Raw genomic sequence first — 21908 nt, forward strand, 5'->3', positions numbered from 1 at the left:
TCAAAACATTGAGTGATAACCTGAACTTCTTTTGCAGCCGTTATCCTGGTGGTTTTCCTTGTCTGTGGGATTGGCGTTTGGTGTGACAGCGACGGCTTCGCACCACATTCCAAACCAGATAAGTGGTTAAACAGGAGCTGCAGGAGTGTGTGATTGGAGGTGGAGGTTCTCCCTCCTTTACTGAACACTGACTGAGGGATTACTGAGTGTGCAAACTCACACTCATCAGGACTGTCTCTGTTTTCTGCCAGCAGTACCGGGTCTGACTGCTGAAGACAGCGGCCACCTGGGGCGCAGGGCTTGGCGGCTCCGGTGTTCTTCAGCTCCGTTGGTGGTGGAAGCTGTGTGGGGATCTGGCTCTTCTCTCGCCAGGCGTCTTCTATCGTCGAGCCTGCCCACACGTCACCTGGTGTATGATTGACAGTCCACCATATTGTTATTGTCTGTACGTCGTCGTGCGATTCACAACATTAAATTGCTACTTTTGGCTTATCCATTGTCCGTTCATTACCGCCCCCTGTTGTGGGTCCGTGTCACGTCACTTTCACAACAGATGTTGATAGTGCATATGAAACTTTTTTACAAATATTTACATCATTATATGATAAAAATTGTCCAATTAAACAAGACTACAGAAAACAAAAAATCCAAGCTCGACCATGGATGACGAAAGGGTTACGAAATGCATGTAATAAGAAAAATACACTGTATAGAGAATTCATAAAACTAAAGACTAAAGAGGCAGAAAATAGATATAAGAAATACAAAATAGATTAACTAATATTATACGGGTATGTAGGAAGGAATATTATAGTAACATATTATATAATAACAAAAACAATATTAAAGGACTATGGGATATATTAAATAGCATTATCAAAAATGGTAATAAAAAACAGAGTTACCCTCAGTATTTCATTGATAATAATGTCAAGAAGGAAAATAAGGATGAGGTAGTCAACGGTTTTAAAAATGTTTTTGCAAATATTGGACCAAGCTTGGCAGAAAAAATTCCCGATTCCCAACCTGAGGATTGGGATAATAATCTCATAGAAAGAAATCCCTGTTCAATGTTCCTCACAGCAGTGGATGGAAATGAAATTATAGACATTGTGAATAATTGTAAATATAAAACATCTACCGATTTAAATGAAATTGATATGGTGGTGGGTAAAACAGGTCATTGAATGATTGTAGAACCATTAACATACATCTGTAACTTATCATTTCAAACCGGTAAATTTCCCAATCAAATGAAAATAGCTAAGGTTGTGCCGCTGTATAAGACTGGGGATAGACACCACTTCACAAATTATAGACCTGTTTCTTTGCTTCCACAATTTTCCAAATTATTAGAAACGTTATTCAATAATAGATTAGACAAATTCATAAATAAACATAATTACTTACTGATAGTCAATATGGATTCAGAGCACATAGTTCAACATCACTTGCATTAATAGAATCAGTTGAGGAGATTACAAACGCCATAGACCACAAATTACATTCAGTTGGAATATTTATAGACCTTAAAAAGGCTTTTGATACAATCAATCATGACATATTAATCAGTAAACTTGAACAGTATGGGATTAGGGGGTTGGTGTTGCACTGGGTGAGAAGCTACTTAAGTAACAGAAAACAGTTTGTGAAGTTGGGGGAATATACATCATCATGCTTGGACAATGCTTGTGGCGTCCCACAGGGGTCAGTATTGGGTCCAAAACTGTTTCTAATTTATATAAATGATATTGTCAATGTTTCCAAAATATTAAAATTAGTATTATTTGCAGATGACACAAGCATTTTTTGTTCAGGGGGGGATTTGCAGGAGTTACTGAGGAGGATCAGTATAGAAATGGGAAATTGAAAATATGGTTTGACAGAAACAAATTATTAAACTTAAGTAAAACAAAATACATGTTATTTGGCTATTGTAATACAGACATACAGGTTCAGTTACAAGTCGAGGGGGTAGATATTGAAAGGGTACATGAAAATAAGTTCTGGGGGTGATAATAGATGATAAGATAAACTGGAAGACTCATATAAAACATATACAAAGTAAACTGTCAAGAAGCATTTCAGTTCTAAACAAAGCGAAACATATTCTGGACCACAACTCACTCCGCATTCTTTACTGCTCACTGGTTTTACCATATTTACAGTACTGTGCAGAGGTATGGGTAATACTTATAAAGGTACAACACAATCACTATCAGTAATGCAGAAAAGAGCTATAAGAATTATTCATAATACTGGCTATAGAGATCATACAAATCCACTATTTTTACAATCCAAATTCTTAAAATTCACAGACTTGGTTCATTTTCAAACAGTACAAATCGTGTATAAAGCAATAAACAATTTACTTCCAGCAAATATTAAAAATATGTTTTTTAACAGATCAGGGGATTACAGTCTGAGGGGGAAATTTAATTTAAAGCATCAGTGGGCACGAACAACATTAAAAGGTTTCTGTATTTCTGTCTGTGGGGTGAGGATGTGGAACAGATTGGGAGTGGGGCTCAAGCAATGTCCAAGCATGAACCAGTTCAAACAGCGGTACAAAAAATATGTTTTTTCTAGGTATAGGGAGGAGGAAGGGTAATGAGGGTTAGGGTGTTTTTGTTTTTTGCTTCGGCTTGTAAATATATAGTATTTTGTATGTAAGTAGGTATGTGTAGGTGTATATTTATGTTTGTGTATATATATGGGTATATATGTATATATATATGTATATATGTGTGTATGTATGTTGATATATATATATCTATATATATATATATATATATATATATATATATATATATATATATATATATATATATATATATATATATATATATATATATATATATATATATATATATTGATATCGGTTTAGGTGTGTAGGAATCTATGTGTATATGTGGCAAAGGGTATTACTGGTTGTGGGGAAGAAGGGGTAGAGATAAATAAGCTGATGCTTCACCCTGCCCCTTTTCGGACATGTTGGGTACACAGTAGGAACTTTTTTGTTGTTGTCTTTACTGATCTATCTTGTAATTATTGTTGTATCAAATGTTCGAAATAAACAGTTTTCATTCATTCATTCAACCTTCACTAATGCTGTTTCTGTACTATGATGAATTCTAAAACCTGACTGAAACTCTTCAAATAGACCATTCCCCTGCAGATGATCAGTTAGCTGTTTTACAACTACCCTTTCAAGAATTTTTGAGAGAAAAGGAAGGTTGGAGATTGGCCTATAATTAGCTAAGATAGCTGGGTCAAGTGATGACTTTTAAGTAATGGTTTAATTACTGCCACCTTAAAAGCCTGTGGTACATTGCCAACTAATAAAGATAGATTGATCATATTTAAGATCGAAGCATTAAATAATGGTAGGGCTTCCTTGAGCAGCCTGGTAGGAATGGGGTCTAATAGACATGTTGATGATTTGGATGAAGTAACTAATGAAAATAACTCAGACAGAACAATCTGAGAGAAAGAGTCTAACCAAATACCGGCATCACTGAAAGCAGCCAAAGATAACGATACGTCTTTGGGATGGTTATGAGTAATTTTTTCTCTAATAGTTAAAATTTTATTAGCAAAAAAAGTCATGAAGTCATTACTAGTTAAAGTTAAAGGAATACTCGGCTCAATAGAGCTCTGACTCTTTGTCAGCCTGGCTACAGTGCTGAAAAGAAACCTGGGGTTGTTCTTATTTTCTTCAATTAGTGATGAGTAGTAAGATGTCCTAGTTTTATGGAGGTCTTTTTTATAGAGCAACAGACTCTTTTTCCAGGCTAAGTGAAGATCTTCTAAATTAGTGAGACGCCATTTCCTCTCCAACTTACGGGTTATCTGCTTTAAGCTACGAGTTTGTGAGTTATACCACGGAGTCAGGCACTTCTGATTTAAAGCTCTCTTTTTCAGAGGAGCTACAGCATCCAAAGTTGTCTTCAATGAGGATGTAAAACTATTGACAAGATAATCTATCTCACTTACAGAGTTTAGGTAGCTACTCTGCTCTGTGTTGGTATATGGCATTAGAGAACATAAAGAAGGAATCATATCCTTAAACCTAGTTACAGCGCTTTCTGAAAGACTTCTAGTGTAATGAAACTTATTCCCCACTGCTGGGTAGTCCATCAGAGTAAATGTAAATGTTATTAAGAAATGATCAGACAGAAGGGAGTTTTCAGGGAATACTGTTAAGTCTTCAAAAGTCAGAACAAGATCTAAGATATGATTAAAGTGGTGGGTGGACTCATTTACATTTTGAGCAAAGCCAACTGAGTCTAATAATAGATTAAATGCAGTGTTGAGGCTGTCATTCTCAGCATCTGTGTGGATGTTAAAATCACCCACTATAATTATCTGAGCTAAGCACTAAGTCAGACAAAAGGTCTGAAAATTCACAGAGAAACTCACAGTAATGACCAGGTGGACGATAGATAATAACAAATAAAACTGGTTTTTGGGACTTCCAATTTGGATGGACAAGACTAAGAGTCAAGCTTTCAAATGAATTAAAGCTCTGTCTGGGTTTTTGATTAATTAATAAGCTGGAATGGAAGATTGCTGCTAATCCTCCGCCTCGGCCCGTGCTACGAGCATTCTGACAGTTAGTGTGACTCGGGGGTGTTGACTCATTTAAACTAACATATTCATCCTGCTGTAACCAGGTTTCTGTAAGGCAGAATAAATCAATATGTTGATCAATTATTATATCATTTACCAACAGGGACTTAGAAGAGAGAGACCTAATGTTTAATAGACCACATTTAACTGTTTTAGTCTGTGGTGCAGTTGAAGGTGCTATATTATTTTTTCTTTTTGAATTTTGATGCTTAAATAGATTTTTACTGGTTATTGGTGGTCTGGGAGCAGGCACCGTCTCTACGGGGATGGGGTAATGAGGGGATGGCAGGGGGAGAGAAGCTGCAGAGAGGTGTGTAAGACTACAACTCTGCTTCCTGGTCCCAACCCTGGATAGTCACGGTTTGGAGGATTTAAGAAAATTGGCCAGATTTCTAGAAATGAGAGCTGCTCCATCCAAAGTGGGATGGATGCCGTCTCTCCTAACAAGACCAGGTTTTCCCCAGAAGCTTTGCCAATTATCTATGAAGCCCACCTCATTTTTTGGACACCACTCAGACAGCCAGCAATTCAAGGAGAACATGCGGCTAAACATGTCACTCCCGGTCTGATTGGGGAGGGGCCCAGAGAAAACTACAGAGTCCGACATTGTTTTTGCAAAGTTACACACCGATTCAATGTTAATTTTAGTGACCTCTGATTGGCGTAACCGGGTGTCATTACTGCCAACGTGAATTACAATCTTACCAAATTTACGCTTAGCCTTAGCCAGCAGTTTCAAATTTCCTTCAGTGTCGCCTGCTCTGGCGCCCGGAAGACAATTGACTATGGTTGCTGGTGTCGCTAACTTCACATTTCTCAAAACAGAGTCGCCAATAACCAGAGTTTGATCCTCGGCAGGTGTGTCGCCGAGTTGGGAAAAATGGTTAGAAATGTGAACGGGTTGGCGGTGTACACGGGGCTTCTGTTTAGGGCTACGCTTCCTCCTCACAGTCACCCAGTCGGCCTGCTTTCCCGGCTGCTCGGGATCTGCCAGGGGGTAACTAACGGCGGCTAAGCTACCTTGGTCCGCACCGACTACAGGGGCCTGGCTAGCTGTAGAATTTTCCACGGTGCGGAGCCGAGTCTCCAATTCGCCCAGCCTGGCCTCCAAAGCTACGAATAAGCTACACTTATTACAAGTACCATTACTGCTAAAGGAGGCCGAGGAATAACTAAACATTTCACACCCAGAGCAGAAAAGTGCGGGAGAGACAGGAGAAGCCGCCATGCTAAACCGGCTAAGAGCTAGTAGCTGTGCTAAGCTAGCGGATTCCTAAAAAACACACAAAGTGAATAATGTGTAAATAATTTAGAGGTGATTCAGCAGAGGGAGTGCTTTAGTTAAGGCGCGTGAAGATTACACTGTGAAACATATCATTATCTAGGTAACTAGATCAATCTAACTGCGCAGATTAAACAGCTAACAGATACAGCAAAACACCGCTGTGCTCCGGAACAGGAAGTGATACAATACCGCAGTGAGAGCCAACCACCAGTAGAGGCAAGCAAGAGCCAAAATCAGGACAAGCCCAGGACAGAGCTAGACTTCCTGACCAGCTTATTCAGTCTCTTTCTTTCACGCTCTGTGCTGCCCGGGGCTCAACAGACGATAGCATAGAGGAGAGCAGAGGCTACAACAGAGTCATAGAAGGTCTTAAGCAGAGGCCTGCTCACTCCAAAGGATCTCATTCTCCTCAGGAGGTGGAGGCGACTCTGACCTTTTTTGTACAGGGTGTCGGTGTTGTGAGTCCAGTCCAGTTTGCTGTTGAGGTGAACACCCAGGTATTTGAAACTGTCCACAGTCTTTTGTCCTCCCACTGGTGGGTGAGGTGGTGGTTTCCTCCTGAAGTCGATCACCATCTCCTTCGTCTTACTGGTGTTGAGACACAAGTGGTTGTTCTCACACTAGTCCATGAAGTCTGTGCTGACCGACCGGTAGTCCACCTCTTTCCCCTCAGACACACGACACACAATGGCGGAGTCATCAGAGAACTTCTGGAGGTGGCAGCTGTCTGTGTTGTAGGTGATGTCCGAGGTGTCAAGGCTGAAGAGGAAAGGCGAGAGGACGGTGCCCTGGGGGCCCCCGGTGCTGCACCTTACCACCTCAGACTGACAGCCGCACAGCCGCACGTACTGTGGGCGGTCAGTGAGGCAGTTGATGGTCCAGGCGGCGAGATGTCCATCCACGCCTGCGTCCTCCATCTTCCCCCGCAGCAGCGCCGGTCTGATGGTGTTGAAAGCACTGGAGAAATCAAAGAACATGACTCTCACAGTGCTCCTGCCGGTCTCCAGGTGGGTGAGCAATCGCTGCAGCAGGTCTACCCCGATGTTGGGCCTGTAGGTGAACTGCAGTGGGTCCAGGCTGTCGCTCACCACAGTGCCGAGGTAAGACAGGGCGAGCCGTTCCATGGTCTTCCTGTATGTATTCGCACTATGTGTGAAGGAGCCCATAGTGATGTGATTTGATTGTCTTCGCGTGTCTTCACTCTGCTGACACAGCCTCCCCCGCGGCCGTGAACAGTGTGTGGAAGTGCTAGGAATGAGATGAAAACTGATCATGGTGTGTGTCTCCTGTGTGTCGCCTGTGTGTCTCAGTGTCCCTCGTACTCGGCGTTCCAACAGTGAAACGTGCGAAGCAGAACTACCTCATCAACACGCTCAGCTCTCTTCTTTACAACCTGACGCCTGCCCAGCGCCACGATCTGCTCATCATCATCTTTGTTGCTGAGGTTCCTCCCAACACCACACACACACACACACACACACACACACACACACACGACAGGTCACTGCAACGCTATCACCAGACACATGTAGAGAGTATAAAAGAAACCTCACGACCGTGTTTTAGAAAATGTCCACACATGTTCCTTGTTCTTGTGTCCTGGCACCAACCAGAACCTCCACTGTGCCAAAGAGAACCCAATTAAATTAAATTGTTTCAGTTACACTCAAATGAATTTGGTTTGTCCTAAATAAGATACTTTGGTGTAAGTATGACTTAAGTTCATTTGGGTCAGCATAACTAAGTCGAGTGTTGCTGATTGACGGTTTATTAAGTTGGTACAAAGACTCTGTTTCAATGAAGTTGTGTGTCCTCTAAAAGAACACACCACTCAACTTAAAAAATGCCAAGAGACGTTTATCTTCAATCAATCAATCAATCAATTTTTTTTATATAGCGCCAAATCACAACAAACAGTTGCCCCAAGGCGCTTTATATTGTAAGGCAAGGCCATACAATAATTATGTAAAACCCCAACGGTCAAAACGACCCCCTGTGAGCAAGCACTTGGCTACAGTGGGAAGGAAAAACTCCCTTTTAACAGGAAGAAACCTCCAGCAGAACCAGGCTCAGGGAGGGGCAGTCTTCTGCTGGGACTGGTTGGGGCTGAGGGAGAGAACCAGGAAAAAGACATGCTGTGGAGGGGAGCAGAGATCAATCACTAATGATTAAATGCAGAGTGGTGCATACAGAGCAAAAAGAGAAAGAAACACTCAGTGCATCATGGGAAACCCCCAGCAGTCTACGTCTATAGCAGCATAACTAAGGGATGGTTCAGGGTCACCTGATCCAGCCCTAACTATAAGCTTTAGCAAAAAGGAAAGTTTTAAGCCTAATCTTAAAAGTAGAGAGGGTGTCTGTCTCCCTGATCTGAATTGGGAGCTGGTTCCACAGGAGAGGAGCCTGAAAGCTGAAGGCTCTGCCTCCCATTCTACTCTTACAATCCCTAGGAACTACAAGTAAGCCTGCAGTCTGAGAGCGAAGCGCTCTATTGGGGTGATATGGTACTACGAGGTCCCTAAGATAAGATGGGACCTGATTATTCAAAACCTTATAAGTAAGAAGAAGAATTTTAAATTCTATTCTAGAATTAACAGGAAGCCAATGAAGAGAGGCCAATATGGGTGAGATATGCTCTCTCCTTCTAGTCCCCGTCAGTACTCTAGCTGCAGCATTTTGAATTAACTGAAGGCTTTTTAGGGAACTTTTAGGACAACCTGATAATAATGAATTACAATAGTCCAGCCTAGAGGAAATAAATGCATGAATTAGTTTTTCAGCATCACTCTGAGACAAGACCTTTCTGATTTTAGAGATATTGCGTAAATGCAAAAAAGCAGTCCTACATATTTGTTTAATATGCGCTTTGAATGACATATCCTGATCAAAAATGACTCCAAGATTTCTCACAGTATTACTAGAGGTCAGGGTAATGCCATCCAGAGTAAGGATCTGGTTAGACACCATGTTTCTAAGATTTGTGGGGCCAAGTACAATAACTTCAGTTTTATCTGAGTTTAAAAGCAAGAAATTAGAGGTCATCCATGTCTTTATGTCTGTAAGACAATCCTGCAGTTTAGCTAATTGGTGTGTGTCCTCTGGCTTCATGGATAGATAAAGCTGGGTATCATCTGCGTAACAATGAAAATTTAAGCAATACCGTCTAATAATACTGCCTAAGGGAAGCATGTATAAAGTGAATAAAATTGGTCCTAGCACAGAACCTTGTGGAACTCCATAATTAACTTTAGTCTGTGAAGAAGATTCCCCATTTACATGAACAAATTGTAATCTATTAGACAAATATGATTCAAACCACCGCAGCGCAGTGCCTTTAATACCTATGGCATGCTCTAATCTCTGTAATAAAATTTTATGGTCAACAGTATCAAAAGCAGCACTGAGGTCTAACAGAACAAGCACAGAGATGAGTCCACTGTCCCAGGCCATAAGAAGATCATTTATAACCTTCACTAATGCTGTTTCTGTACTATGATGAATTCTAAAACCTGACTGAAACTCTTCAAATAGACCATTCCTCTGCAGATGATCAGTTAGCTGTTTTACAACTACCCTTTCAAGAATTTTTGAGAGAAAAGGAAGGTTGGAGATTGGCCTATAATTAGCTAAGATAGCTGGGTCAAGTGATGGCTTTTTAAGTAATGGTTTAATTACTGCCACCTTAAAAGCCTGTGGTACATAGCCAACTAACAAAGATAGATTGATCATATTTAAGATCAAAGCATTAAATAATGGTAGGGCTTCCTTGAGCAGCCTGGTAGGAATGGGGTCTAATAAACATGTTGATGGTTTGGATGAAGTAACTAATGAAAATAATTCAGACAGAACAATCGGAGAGAAAGAGTCTAACCAAATACCGGCATCACTGAAAGTAGCCAAAGATAACGATACGTCTTTGGGATGGTTATGAGTAATTTTTTCTCTAATAGTTAAAATTTTGTTAGCAAAGAAAGTCATGAAGTCATTACTAGTTAAAGTTAATGGAATACTCAGCTCAATAGAGCTCTGACTCTTTGTCAGCCTGGCTACAGTGCTGAAAAGAAACCTGGGGTTGTTCTTATTTTCTTCAATTAGTGATGAGTAGAAAGATGTCCTAGCTTTACGGAGGGCTTTTTTATAGAGCAACAGACTCTTTTTCCAGGCTAAGTGAAGATCTTCTAAATTAGTGAGACGCCATTTCCTCTCCATCTTACGGGTTATCTGCTTTAAGCTACGAGTTTGTGAGTTAAACCACGGAGTCAGGCACTTCTGATTTAAAGCTCTCTTTTTTAGAGGAGCTACAGCATCCAAAGTTGTCTTCAATGAGGATGTAAAACTATTGACGAGATACTCTATCTCACTTACAGAGTTTAGGTAGCTACTCTGCACTGTGTTGGTATATGGCATTAGAGAACATAAAGAAGGAATCATATCCTTAAACCTAGTTACAGCGCTTTCTGAAAGACTTCTAGTGTAATGAAACTTATTCCCCACTGCTGGGTAGTCCATCAGAGTAAATGTAAATGTTATTAAGAAATGATCAGACAGAAGGGAGTTTTCAGGGAATACTGTTAAGTCTTCTATTTCCATACCATAAGTCAGAACAAGATCTAAGATATGATTAAAGTGGTGGGTGGACTCATTTACTTTTTGAGCAAAGCCAATAGAGTCTAATAATAGATTAAATGCAGTGTTGAGGCTGTCATTCTCAGCATCTGTGTGGATGTTAAAATCGCCCACTATAATTATCTTATCTGAGCTAAGCACTAAGTCAGACAAAAGGTCTGAAAATTCACAGAGAAACTCACAGTAACGACCAGGTGGACGATAGATAATAACAAATAAAACTGGTTTTTGGGACTTCCAATTTGGATGGACAAGACTAAGAGTCAAGCTTTCAAATGAATTAAAGCTCTGTCTGGGTTTTTGATTAATTAATAAGCTGGAATGGAAGATTGCTGCTAATCCTCCGCCTCGGCCCGTGCTACGAGCATTCTGACAGTTAGTGTGACTCGGGGGTGCTGACTCATTTAAACTAACATATTCATCCTGCTGTAACCAGGTTTCTGTAAGGCAGAATAAATCAATATGTTGATCAATTATTATATCATTTACCAACAGGGACTTAGAAGAGAGAGACCTAATGTTTAATAGACCACATTTAACTGTTTTAATCTGTGGTGCAGTTAAAGGTGCTATATTATTTTTTCTTTTTGAATTTTTATGCTTAAATAGATTTTTGCTGGTTATTGGTAGTCTGGGAGCAGGCACCGTCTCTACGGGTATGGGGTAATGAGGGGATGGCAGGGGGAGAGAAGCTGCAGAGAGGTGTGTAAGACTACAACTCTGCTTCCTGGTCCCAACCCTGGATAATCACGGTTTGGAGGATTTAAGAAAATTGGCCAGATTTCTAGAAATGAGAGCTGCTCCATCCAAAGTGGGATGGATGCCGTCTCTCCTAACAAGACCAGGTTTTCCCCAGAAGCTTTGCCAATTATCTATGAAGCCCACCTCATTTTTTGGACACCACTCAGACAGCCAGCAGTTCAAGGAGAACATGCGGCTAAACATGTCACTCCCGGTCCGATTGGGGAGGGGCCCAGAGAAAACTACAGAGTCCGACATTGTTTTTGCAAAGTTACACACCGATTTAATGTTAATTTTAGTGACCTCCGATTGGCGCAACCGGGTGTCATTACTGCTGACGTGAATTACAATCTTACCAAATTTACGCTTAGCCTTAGCCAGCAGTTTCAAATTTCCTTCAATGTCGCCTGCTCTCGCCCCCGGAAGACAATTGACTATGGTTGCTGGTGTCGCTAACTTCACATTTCGCAAAACAGAGTCGCCAATATCCAGAGTTTGATCCTCGGCGGGTGTGTCGCCGAGTGGGGAAAAACGGTTAGAAATGTGAACGGGTTGGCGGTGTACACGGGGCTTCTGTTTAGGGCTACGCTTCCTCCTCACAGTCACCCAGTCAGCCTGCTTTCCCGGCTGCTCGGGATCTGCCAGGGGGTAACTAACGGCGGCTAAGCTACCTTGGTCCGCACCGACTACAGGGGCCTGGCTAGCTGTAGAATTTTCCACGGTGCGGAGCCGAGTCTCCAATTCGCCCAGCCTGGCCTCCAAAGCTACGAATAAGCTACACTTATTACAAGTACCATTACTGCTAAAGGAGGCCGAGGAATAACTAAACATTTCACACCCAGAGCAGAAAAGTGCGGGAGAGACAGGAGAAGCCGCCATGCTAAATCGGCTAAGAGCTAGTAGCTACGGTAAGCTAGCGGATTCCTAAAAACACGCAAAGTGAATAATGTGTAAATAGTTTAGAGGTGATTCAGCAGAAGGAGTGCTTTAGTTAAGGCACGTAAAGATTACACTGGGAAACAAATCGTTATCTAGTTAACTAGATCAATCTAACTGCGCAGATTAAACAGCTAACAGATACAGCAAAACACCGCTGTGCTCCGGAACAGGAAGTGATACAATACCGCAGTGAGAGCCAACCACCAGTAGAGGCAAGCAAGACTAACTCTAGTTCAGTAAAGTGTTTAGCACCCTTGATTTGTTTTGTCCTCTCCAAGGTTAGTTAAGTTGAAGCAACTTAATTAAACTGTTTTGGTGTTTGTAGGCATACAAATTATTTCACTTAAGTAATTCAAATTTCTTTATATTGCCTCTTAGCTTAATTTTAAGTTTCGTTTTCTCACTTACTTTTTAACTTATTTTACTTAAATCAGATGAAATGACATTTTGCCATTCCAGTTCTATGATCAAACGGTTTATTAACCATTGTCAGCTCATGTCTTCCTGCTTTTAAACAATAACGCGTCAATTTAGATAAATTAATTACAGCACCTATAACGTTAGGTTTTTTGTTTGTTTTGTTTTATTTTTTTAAATCTCGATTAATCGCACTTTGATCCTGTTTGTTTTGACAGGTTTGGTCTGTAAATAAAGGGTGTTTTTGACAGCTGTAACTGTTTGGACCTCTGTGCTTTTGGTCACTTTTGTGCAGATTAAACAACAGCACTGGGCACCAGAAGTGTGTGTGTGTGTGTGTGTGTGTGTGTGTGTGTGTGTGTGTGTGTGTGTGTGTGTGTGTGTGTGTGTGTGCGCGCGCGCTGTTTTTTAAATGATATGAAGGAAAAACTATGCTATCAGCACATCCACAGTGCAAAGATTAGCTTCATGGTCTTCCCTGATGTGAGGAATAAAAGAGCCTCATTAATGTTTCACTGCTGCTCAGTGACACACATAGGTGAAATACCTGTTAAGTACTTTTCATGGCTAAGTAAGTTGCTTTAATAACTGTCATTGTTTTATCTCTGATGTGGGAGTTTTGCAATGTTTTGAGATGAAACACAGCTAAGACTTTAACAATCATTAATTAGCATCCACACGCAGCTCTGGCAGGTTTGAAACAGTTTAAAAATGTTTGGTCCGTGATGTTGTTCATCCAGATTTTAATGTTCATTGGCAGGGCCAGCCCAGTCTATAGGCATTATAGACAATTGCTAAGGGTGCCATCCATCCAGGAGGGGGCACCACAAATGAGGAAAAAAAGTCACCTTTCACTGTTCTTATACTTAAACTAGTCAATTCAGTTTCCCCGTTAGTATAAAATAAACATAAGCCCATAGTGATTGAATTACATAGCAAAACCTATTAAATAGTAATGGTGATAACAATCGTGTGGCAAGCTGTATGGAAGAACAAACAACAAGTTATCACTTTTATCTTTTCTGCCACAAGAAGGCACTATTATCTTTATGCACAGTAACACAGAGGCAATGGGGGAAGTCATCAAATACACTACACTTTACACTTATGTCATTAACAGTATGACAACCAAACTGACTGAACCAATTTTACTACAAAACACAACAAATCAACACTAACAACACTGTTAAACCAACATGAACCACAGTAACAACAATTAAAATCTTAAAACCCCGAACTTCCATAATGCATTGCAGCACAACAATTTATATACTTAGCAACCGGCCAGTAGTTTTGCCCCCCTCTGAAGTGTTTGATGAGCATTACGTCATTTCATTACGTCATTGCAACATAACAGCAATGTCAAACTGCCCAAACTGTCTGGTTCCCAAGGGAGGAAAAAAGAACAGAAGAGGAGGGCAAAACAGGTCCAAGACAAAGGTAAAGTCAAAGTAATGAAGCGATCGCCAGGCTGATCGCTTAGACTGTAAATTGTTGTGCTGCAATGCATTATGGGAATTTGGTACCGTGAGTGTAACATGTATTGTGCTTTATGACTTCCGCCATTGTCCCTGTCATGTTGTGTGAAAAGATAATAGCACCTCCTTGTGGCAGAGTGTGGAAAAGGCAACATTTTTGGCACAGCATGCCATAATAATATGCTGAATTATTTTGGGGGGCGCCATTAAAAATCTTGCCTAGGGTGCCAAATTGGTTAGTGCTGGCACTGTTCAATGGGCACAATTCTGTGAGTGTTTTCATCGATATTCTACTGATCTAAGCAAAATTTATAACTGACACAGCTTGTTCAACACCTCTGTGACATATGTAACAGAAATAATCATACCCCCTCAGATACTCTACCCCCCTCCCCCCACACACAATTCAGCCACATACGGTGTGGAGCGAGTACACGCTTAGTGCTGGTGTCGCCAACCGAATGGTCCCCCCTACAAATTGGTCCGCCCCCTGCCTTTACACGTGTCATTTCTGTGCATCAGCTGCGGTTCATTGACTATCACCTCGTTTCTTCTTCAAACTGCCTCCAGTCATCATCTGTCTCAGCAACAGATATTTGAAGCTTTTCTACAACAATCATTCCCACATAGATTCAGAATTATTTCATCATAAAAGACGGAGGAAGCGATCAGAGTACAGCAGCCAGATGAACGGCTGCGTTCACTGCGTCTCCTTCAGCGTCAGTAGCGATTCACGATTATCGCCTCGTTTCTGCTTCAAACTGACTTTAGAATGATTTAAGAGGTTTTACTTTGTCATCTGATGGTTAATAATCACATTATTCCCTTTGATCGCTTTGGGTGAAGAGACTCAGACGAGCTGCTGTGGTCCCAAATGACGCTTGCGCAGTGAAGGGAGGACGGACCAATTTTTAGAGGGAAACTGTTCGGTCTGCCACACAGGTACCAAGCCTGGATAAATGATTAAGTTGGCAAGAAGGGCATCTCGTGTGAAACGCACCAAAACAACCATGCAGACTACAAATCGAATTTCCATACCTGATCAATTGAGGCCTGGGTTAACAACGACCGCCACAGGTGCCATTGCCGGTGACTTTGAATATTGGCAGCCTGACTGGTAAAGGGAGAGAGCTGGCTGATATGATGGAGAGGAGAAAGTTAGACATACTGTCTGTGTGCAAGAGAAGTGGAAGGGAGGTAAGAGCAGGAGCATAGGAGGGGGGGTTCAAGTTGTTGTACCATGGTGAGGACAGGAAGAGAAATGGTGTTGGGGTTATTTTAAAGGAAGAATATGTTAAGAGTATGTTGGAGGTTAAGTGAGTGTGTGACAGGGTGATGAGTGTGTTGTCAGAAACTGAAGAGGTGATGATCAATGTCATCATGCATACTGCAGATGTGGTGAGGGAGACAGCCAGGAAGGTACTGGGTGTGACATTGGGACAGTGAAAGGAAGACACAGAGACTTGATGATGTAAGGAAGATGTTGAGGGAAGCATAAGGAGAAAGAAGTTGGTAAAAAAAGAACTGGGATCGTCAGAGAGATGAAGAAAGTAGACGGGAGTACAAGGAGATGCCAAAGGCCAAAAGAGAAGTATCAAAAGCGAAGTAAAAGGCATTTAGTGAGCTGTACAAGAAGTTGAATAATAAGGAAGGAGAAAAGGACTTGTACCAGACAAAGGGACAGAGCTGGAAAGGATGTGCAGCAGGTTAGGGTGGTAAAAGATGCACATGGTAATGTGCTGACAAGTGAGGACTGTGTGCTGAGAAGGTGGAGGGAATATTTTGAAGAGCTGATGAATCAAGAAAATGAGCGAGAGAAAAGGCTGGATGATGTGGTGAGAGTAAATCAGGAAGTGGAAGAGATTAGTAAGGAAGAAGTGAGGGCTGCTAAGAAGAGGATGAAGAGTGGAAAGGCAGTTGGTCCAGATGACACTCCAGTGTAGGCATGGAAATGTCAGCATGAGACAGCATGTGCTAGTTCCTATTTTTAAGAACAAGGGTGATGTGCAGAGCTGCAGAAACTACAGAGACATTGAGTTGATCAGACACATCATGAAGTTATGGGAAAGAGTCATCGAAGCTCAGCTTAGAAAACAGGTGAAGATCTGTGAGCAGCAATATGGTTTCATGCCGAGAAAGAGCACAACCATACCAACTTTATTTATAAAGCACCTTAGGGCAGCCAGCACTGACACAAGGTGCTGTACTCTACAGACAGACTACAAATTAAAACATAATCAAATAAAAATAAAACAGTACCACTAAAATGCAGTTTAAAAGATATATCAAACTAAGCCTCATTTGGGTCAAAAGTTAAGGAAAAACGATAACTTTAAAAATGACCAGTGAGGGTGCCTCCCTAACACCCAGAGGCAAACTGTTCCACAGTTTGGGAGCAACCACAGAAAAAGCCCCGTTCCTCTGAGCTTTCTCTTCGACCGAGGCATTTGCAGGAACAGCTGGTCAGCTGACCTGAGACTCCAACTGGGTACAAAAGGCCAGAGAACCCCAGAGAGATACGATGGAGCTAAACCAGGGAGGGACTTAAAAACGAACATAAGAATTTTAAAATGAACCAGCAACCGGTGAAGTGTAGCCAGGACAGGAGTCATGTGCTCCCTCCTCCGAGCCCCTGTCAAAAGTCACGACGCAGCATTCTGAACGAACTGCAGACAGGAGAGAAATGACTGATTTACTCCCACATACAGCGAATAACAATAATCCAGACGAGATGATACAAAAGTGTGAATAACCAACTCGAAATGTTGCCTGGAAAGAAAAGGTTTCACTGCTGCCAAATGCCTCAAATGATAAAAAAACAGATTTCACCACTGCTGCAGTTTGACTGTCCAATTTAAGATCACCATCCATCTTAAAACCAAGATTAGGAATAACCAGTTTAAAATATGCTTCTAGGGGTCCCAAATCGACAAAGGAGGACTCATAAAGACTACTTGGTCCAAAAACCACCACCTCTGTTTTCTTTACATTAAAATGTAGGAAATTCAAGGCAAGAAAAGCTTTAATATTTTCTAAACACGCCAGGAGCTTTTTCAACCACTGACCATCCCTCTGAGTCACAGACAAATAAATCTGGCAATCATCTGCATAGCAGTGGAATAAAATCCCATGTCTTCTAAAAATATAAATATAAAGAGAACAACAAAGGCCCCAAGATAGAGCCCTGTGGGACACCACATGACAAAGTGACTACAAAAGATTCGAGGCCATCAACATTCACAGAAAACATCCTGTCTGTCAGATAAGACCGGAACCACTCAAGCACAATACCACCAATGTCCACCAGTTGATGTAGTGGAGATAATAAAATACCGTGGTCAACCGTATCGAACACGTGATTCAAATCACACCCGTCACTATGGGCAGGCCCTAGGGGGCAGTGCCCGCCCACTGATATGCTTGGGCCCACCCACCCAAGCCAGATCACAGTCACAGATCTCAAATAAATAAATAGATAAATAAAATCCTTTGGGCTTTTAGCTTCAGCTTTGGGTTAAAACGGCCAGTGTTGCATAATCACTAAGACATTAAATATATTAAAACCGTGTGAGTTTGTTGGAAAGTTTGTCTACGTATGTAATCACGTCAGCATTGCCCAGCAACAATCAGTTACGGCGTTTATGGGGGAAATGAAGTGTGAGTTTTTGCCAGCAGACAGCAGCTAGTTTTTGTGCTTTCCTAAATATGAATATACGTAACTGGTTTAAAACCCCAACATCGGTAACTTCGGATAAACCAACACATGATGTCGTTGGCAAAGAAAACCCTGGACCCATTTCTACCTCCGTGGATCCTGTACTGATACAGGGTGGACGAAAGAGAGGACAGCGCTGGCACTCTACTCAAAGTAGGTCCAAATTTTTATTGTGTGTGTGTGTCAGAGGCGATTGCTCTCAGACTGCAAGTGAAGCTCAGCTTCCCCTAAAATGTCAAAAAATAAGTGATCAAATATATACTGTTGTGTGTACATGTCACTGACTAAATATGTGCTACAACGCGCTCAACTTTTGTTCAGAATCATCTTCTTATCACTGGGAACGACGCGGCTTTCCTCTCACTCAAACCCGCAGCTTCACAGCGCTTTAAACCGCGTCCACGGATTTCAATAGCGAAGCAAAGACTGCAGCGAAACGAGACGAGTCATTGGATAAATGCTGGGCTTTGTCCCGCCCATCGGACACTCAGCGTGTCTGGGGGTCTATGGGGCAGTGGGCTGGCCCGGACGCTCAGCTTCTGCATGATGATTGGATGATCTGTCTGAGGCTGAATCCCTTTTTGATTGACAGTGAAATGAGCGAATCAGCGATCTTTTGGTGTAAACAGCCGTGGGAGCATTTTTTAAATTTTCATTCTGTTCTGAGTTGAACCAGAGACTTTCCTAATCCTCTTAGCGGCATTTTCTTTGTTAAAAATGACTAGCGACAAATCGAGCTTCTATTTCTGGTGTTTTTTTGTAGCTGCTTGTGTTTGCAGACTGACTTCTATCACTCTTTCTGACTTCTATCACAGTTTCTGTTCCTACCGAGCAGCGGGTGCTGCTGAGCTCCTTTACGTATATATAAACCGACACATTTTATGATGTAGGCCGAAATTGAGCTTCCCCTCCTTGAAAGACCAGCATCTGCCACTGGTGTGTGTGTGTGTGATGGCAATTGGTACTATTGCTACTGCTACCCCTCTGTTGGTTGCTTTGAAATGTTTACAAGACAGTAGTGAGACGACAGATGTTGGACGGTTTAGAGACGGTGCCACTAACAAAAAGACAGGAGGCAGAGCTGAAGATGTTGAGATTCTTTGGGAGTGACAAGAATGGACAAGATTAGGAATGAACATATCAGAGGGACAGCTCAGGTGGGACGGTTTGGAGACAAAGTCAGAGAGGCGCGATTGAGATGGTTTGGACATGTGCAGAGGAGGGACCCAGGGTATATAGGGAGAAGGATGCTGAGGATGGAGCCACCAGGCAGGAGGAGAAGAGGGAGACCAAAGAGGAGGTTTATGGATGTGAACGTTCAAAAATGTTATTTATTTATTTTTTATGTTGAAAATGGTCTTTAATTTAAATTATACAAACTGAACCTATGAAACATTTTGGAGTGTGAGACAGAGACTTCACATCCTCGTCCATACGCTCGGCACCACAAGCGCTGACCCTGATGCATTCTTTCTTCACGGGGAAATGTTGTTTTCGCAGCAGATTGTGTGAAAATGAAGTTGAACTGTAGTTTTAAGTTGTAAATTATTCCAAAAGCAACCGATGTTGAGCTGTACTCGTGCACGTGATGGGCTGTGGAGCAGCTTGTCCCTGAGCAGGGTTGGAGCAAGAGAGGTGCATTTAAAATTTGAATCAACTTCCACTAGCTTTTTGTAACTTGCACAAAAATATATTTGATGGACTATAGCACTCGATGGACTAACAACAGAGGAGATTGTAATTCTCATCAGTCAGTCAGTCAGCAACAGGTTTTCAGTGTTCAAATACAGTCCAGGTCCAGTTTGCAACCAAGCTGTTTGTTCAGGGGTACGTGATCCCGCCATGCTGCTCTCAATCAGCAGTACACAGCAGAAGTTTCTAAATCTGGCCAACCTTCATCCACCTTTACTTTTTTATGACTTATGCAGTACAGAGGAGCTCTGTCAGGCAGCATGAAAACGGTGCCGCCCGCTCAGACCTGTTCAACACGTTTGTGTGTGTGTGTGTGTGTGTGTGTGTGTGTGTGTGTGTGTGTGTGTGTGTGTGTGTGTGTGTGTGTGTGTGTGTTTAAAGGGATAACAATACGGCGAGTGAGTAAGGGTTGATTCAGGAAAGCATTTTTTCCTCAGTCATATCAAGTGAAACCAGTTTTCTGACATACTCCTTTGGAAACGATGAGTGTTTCAGTCAACAAAGTGCTGATTGCTGATGTTAATCACACTGTTCTTTTTTTTCTGTTTCTCTGACATCAGACAGATTCAGACTATGTGAGCAGCATCACCGAGGCTGTGAGGAAGAAGTGAGTGTCGTCTGTTTCCTCTCATGGATGCTTTTTCACGTCGTTGCTTCATGTTTGCATGCTGCGCTCCCTTTAGAACACCCTGTAAAAACACAAAATGTCTCTACATCATTTACTGGTTATTTGTTTTGTACGTTCTCTGCACTTCTAACAACGGGACTGTGAAACTGGAGAGTCAATCATTGAGACAATGAGTTAAGGCCCCCTGACGTGCATTCCTTTGATTCACGCAACATCACAACCTGTGTCGTGCAGGACAGTAAACTCGTCTTTAACAGGTGCAGACAGGACACCAGGTGGCGCCGGTGTGTTCTATCTCGCACAGAGAATTTGGAAATGTTCAAAAAATCTTTCACGCACAAATGTCGTGCTACGTGGCGCTATCTCTTCTCCAACACGACGTGCAGCTCATCACGTGGAGTAAAGAAGTGAACAGAGCGAGTGGTGATGTCAGCGGATCACATCAGAGCGCAGCTCGTCTGAAGGATTATAACAAGAAGTTAAATCTGTTATAAAGATACTTTAACAGCTGCACACAAGAAGGAAAGAACACACAACTGTTTTACCAAGACATGACAATGTAAACAAGTCAAATAATTACCTTTTTGTACAGCTCAAAATTCTTTCTCCAAGCAGTTAGGTGTGCACATGCGAACAACTCCGGCTGCAGCCTCCTCTGTGATTCAGGATGCAATTAGAGCCGCTTTCAAATACCAATATGCAGAAAAAATGAATCATCCACCACGAAATATTTATTTTACATACGCAGCGTCCAGCGCAGAGCTCGTGGCAGGAGGTAGAACAAGGAACGGCGTTCAGCTGTGAACACAGCGGGTGGGATCGTCACAACGACATTCATGCTATTGCGTGAGTCACAGGCATGCTTGTGTCAGTGCACCTTAAGTCACTGACTCATTGAGACAGTGAGTGAGTCAGTGACTCATTGAGACAATGAGTGAGTCATTGAGACACTGACTGAGTCAGTGAAACAGTGAGTGAGTCACTGAGACAGTGAGTGAGTCAGTGACTCATTTATAGGCCAATCTCCAACCTTCCTTTTCTCTCAAAAATTCTTGAAAGGGTAGTTGTAAAACAGCTAACTGATCATCTGCAGAGGAATGGTCTATTTGAAGAGTTTCAGTCAGGTTTTAGAATTCATCATAGTACAGAAACAGCATTAGTGAAGGTTACAAATGATCTTCTTATGGCCTCGGACAGTGGACTCATCTCTGTGCTTGTTCTGTTAGACCTCAGTGCTGCTTTTGATACTGTTGACCATAAAATTTTATTACAGAGATTAGAGCATGCCATAGGTATTAAAGGCACTGCGCTGCGGTGGTTTGAATCATATTTGTCTAATAGATTACAATTTGTTCATGTAAATGGGGAATCTTCTTCACAGACTAAGGTTAATTATGGAGTTCCACAAGGTTCTGTGCTAGGACCAATTTTATTCACTTTATACATGCTTCCCTTAGGCAGTATTATTAGACAGCATTGCTTAAATTTTCATTGTTACGCAGATGATACCCAGCTTTATCTGTCCATGAAGCCAGAGGACACACACCAATTAGCTAAACTGCAGGATTGTCTTACAGACATAAAGACATGGATGACCTCTAATTTCCTGCTTTTAAACTCAGATAAAACTGAAGTTATTGTACTTGGCCCCACAAATCTTAGAAACATGGTGTCTAACCAGATCCTTACTCTGGATGGCATTTCCCTGACCTCTAGTAATACTGTGAGAAATCTTGGAGTCATTTTTGATCAGGA

At 41.8% G+C, this 21908-nt stretch overlaps 1 protein-coding gene across 1 annotated transcript in view; it reads left to right on the forward strand.

The window, feature by feature from the left end:
* Nucleotides 1-20136, forward strand: part of LOC117506227 (alpha-1,3-mannosyl-glycoprotein 4-beta-N-acetylglucosaminyltransferase B-like) — a gene marked incomplete at its 5' end in the record, with an annotated part of 36704 nt that extends 16568 nt beyond the window's left edge. The window contains 2 exons of the mRNA XM_034165721.1: nucleotides 7228-7361; nucleotides 20086-20136. Of these exons, the coding sequence (XP_034021612.1) occupies nucleotides 7228-7361; nucleotides 20086-20136 (185 nt within the window). The remainder of the gene's footprint in view (nucleotides 1-7227; nucleotides 7362-20085) is intronic.
* Nucleotides 20137-21908: the final 1772 nt, after the last annotated feature.

Source organism: Thalassophryne amazonica, unplaced genomic scaffold (assembly GCF_902500255.1).
Source record: "Thalassophryne amazonica unplaced genomic scaffold, fThaAma1.1, whole genome shotgun sequence".
Classification (NCBI taxonomy): Eukaryota; Metazoa; Chordata; class Actinopteri; order Batrachoidiformes; family Batrachoididae; genus Thalassophryne; species Thalassophryne amazonica.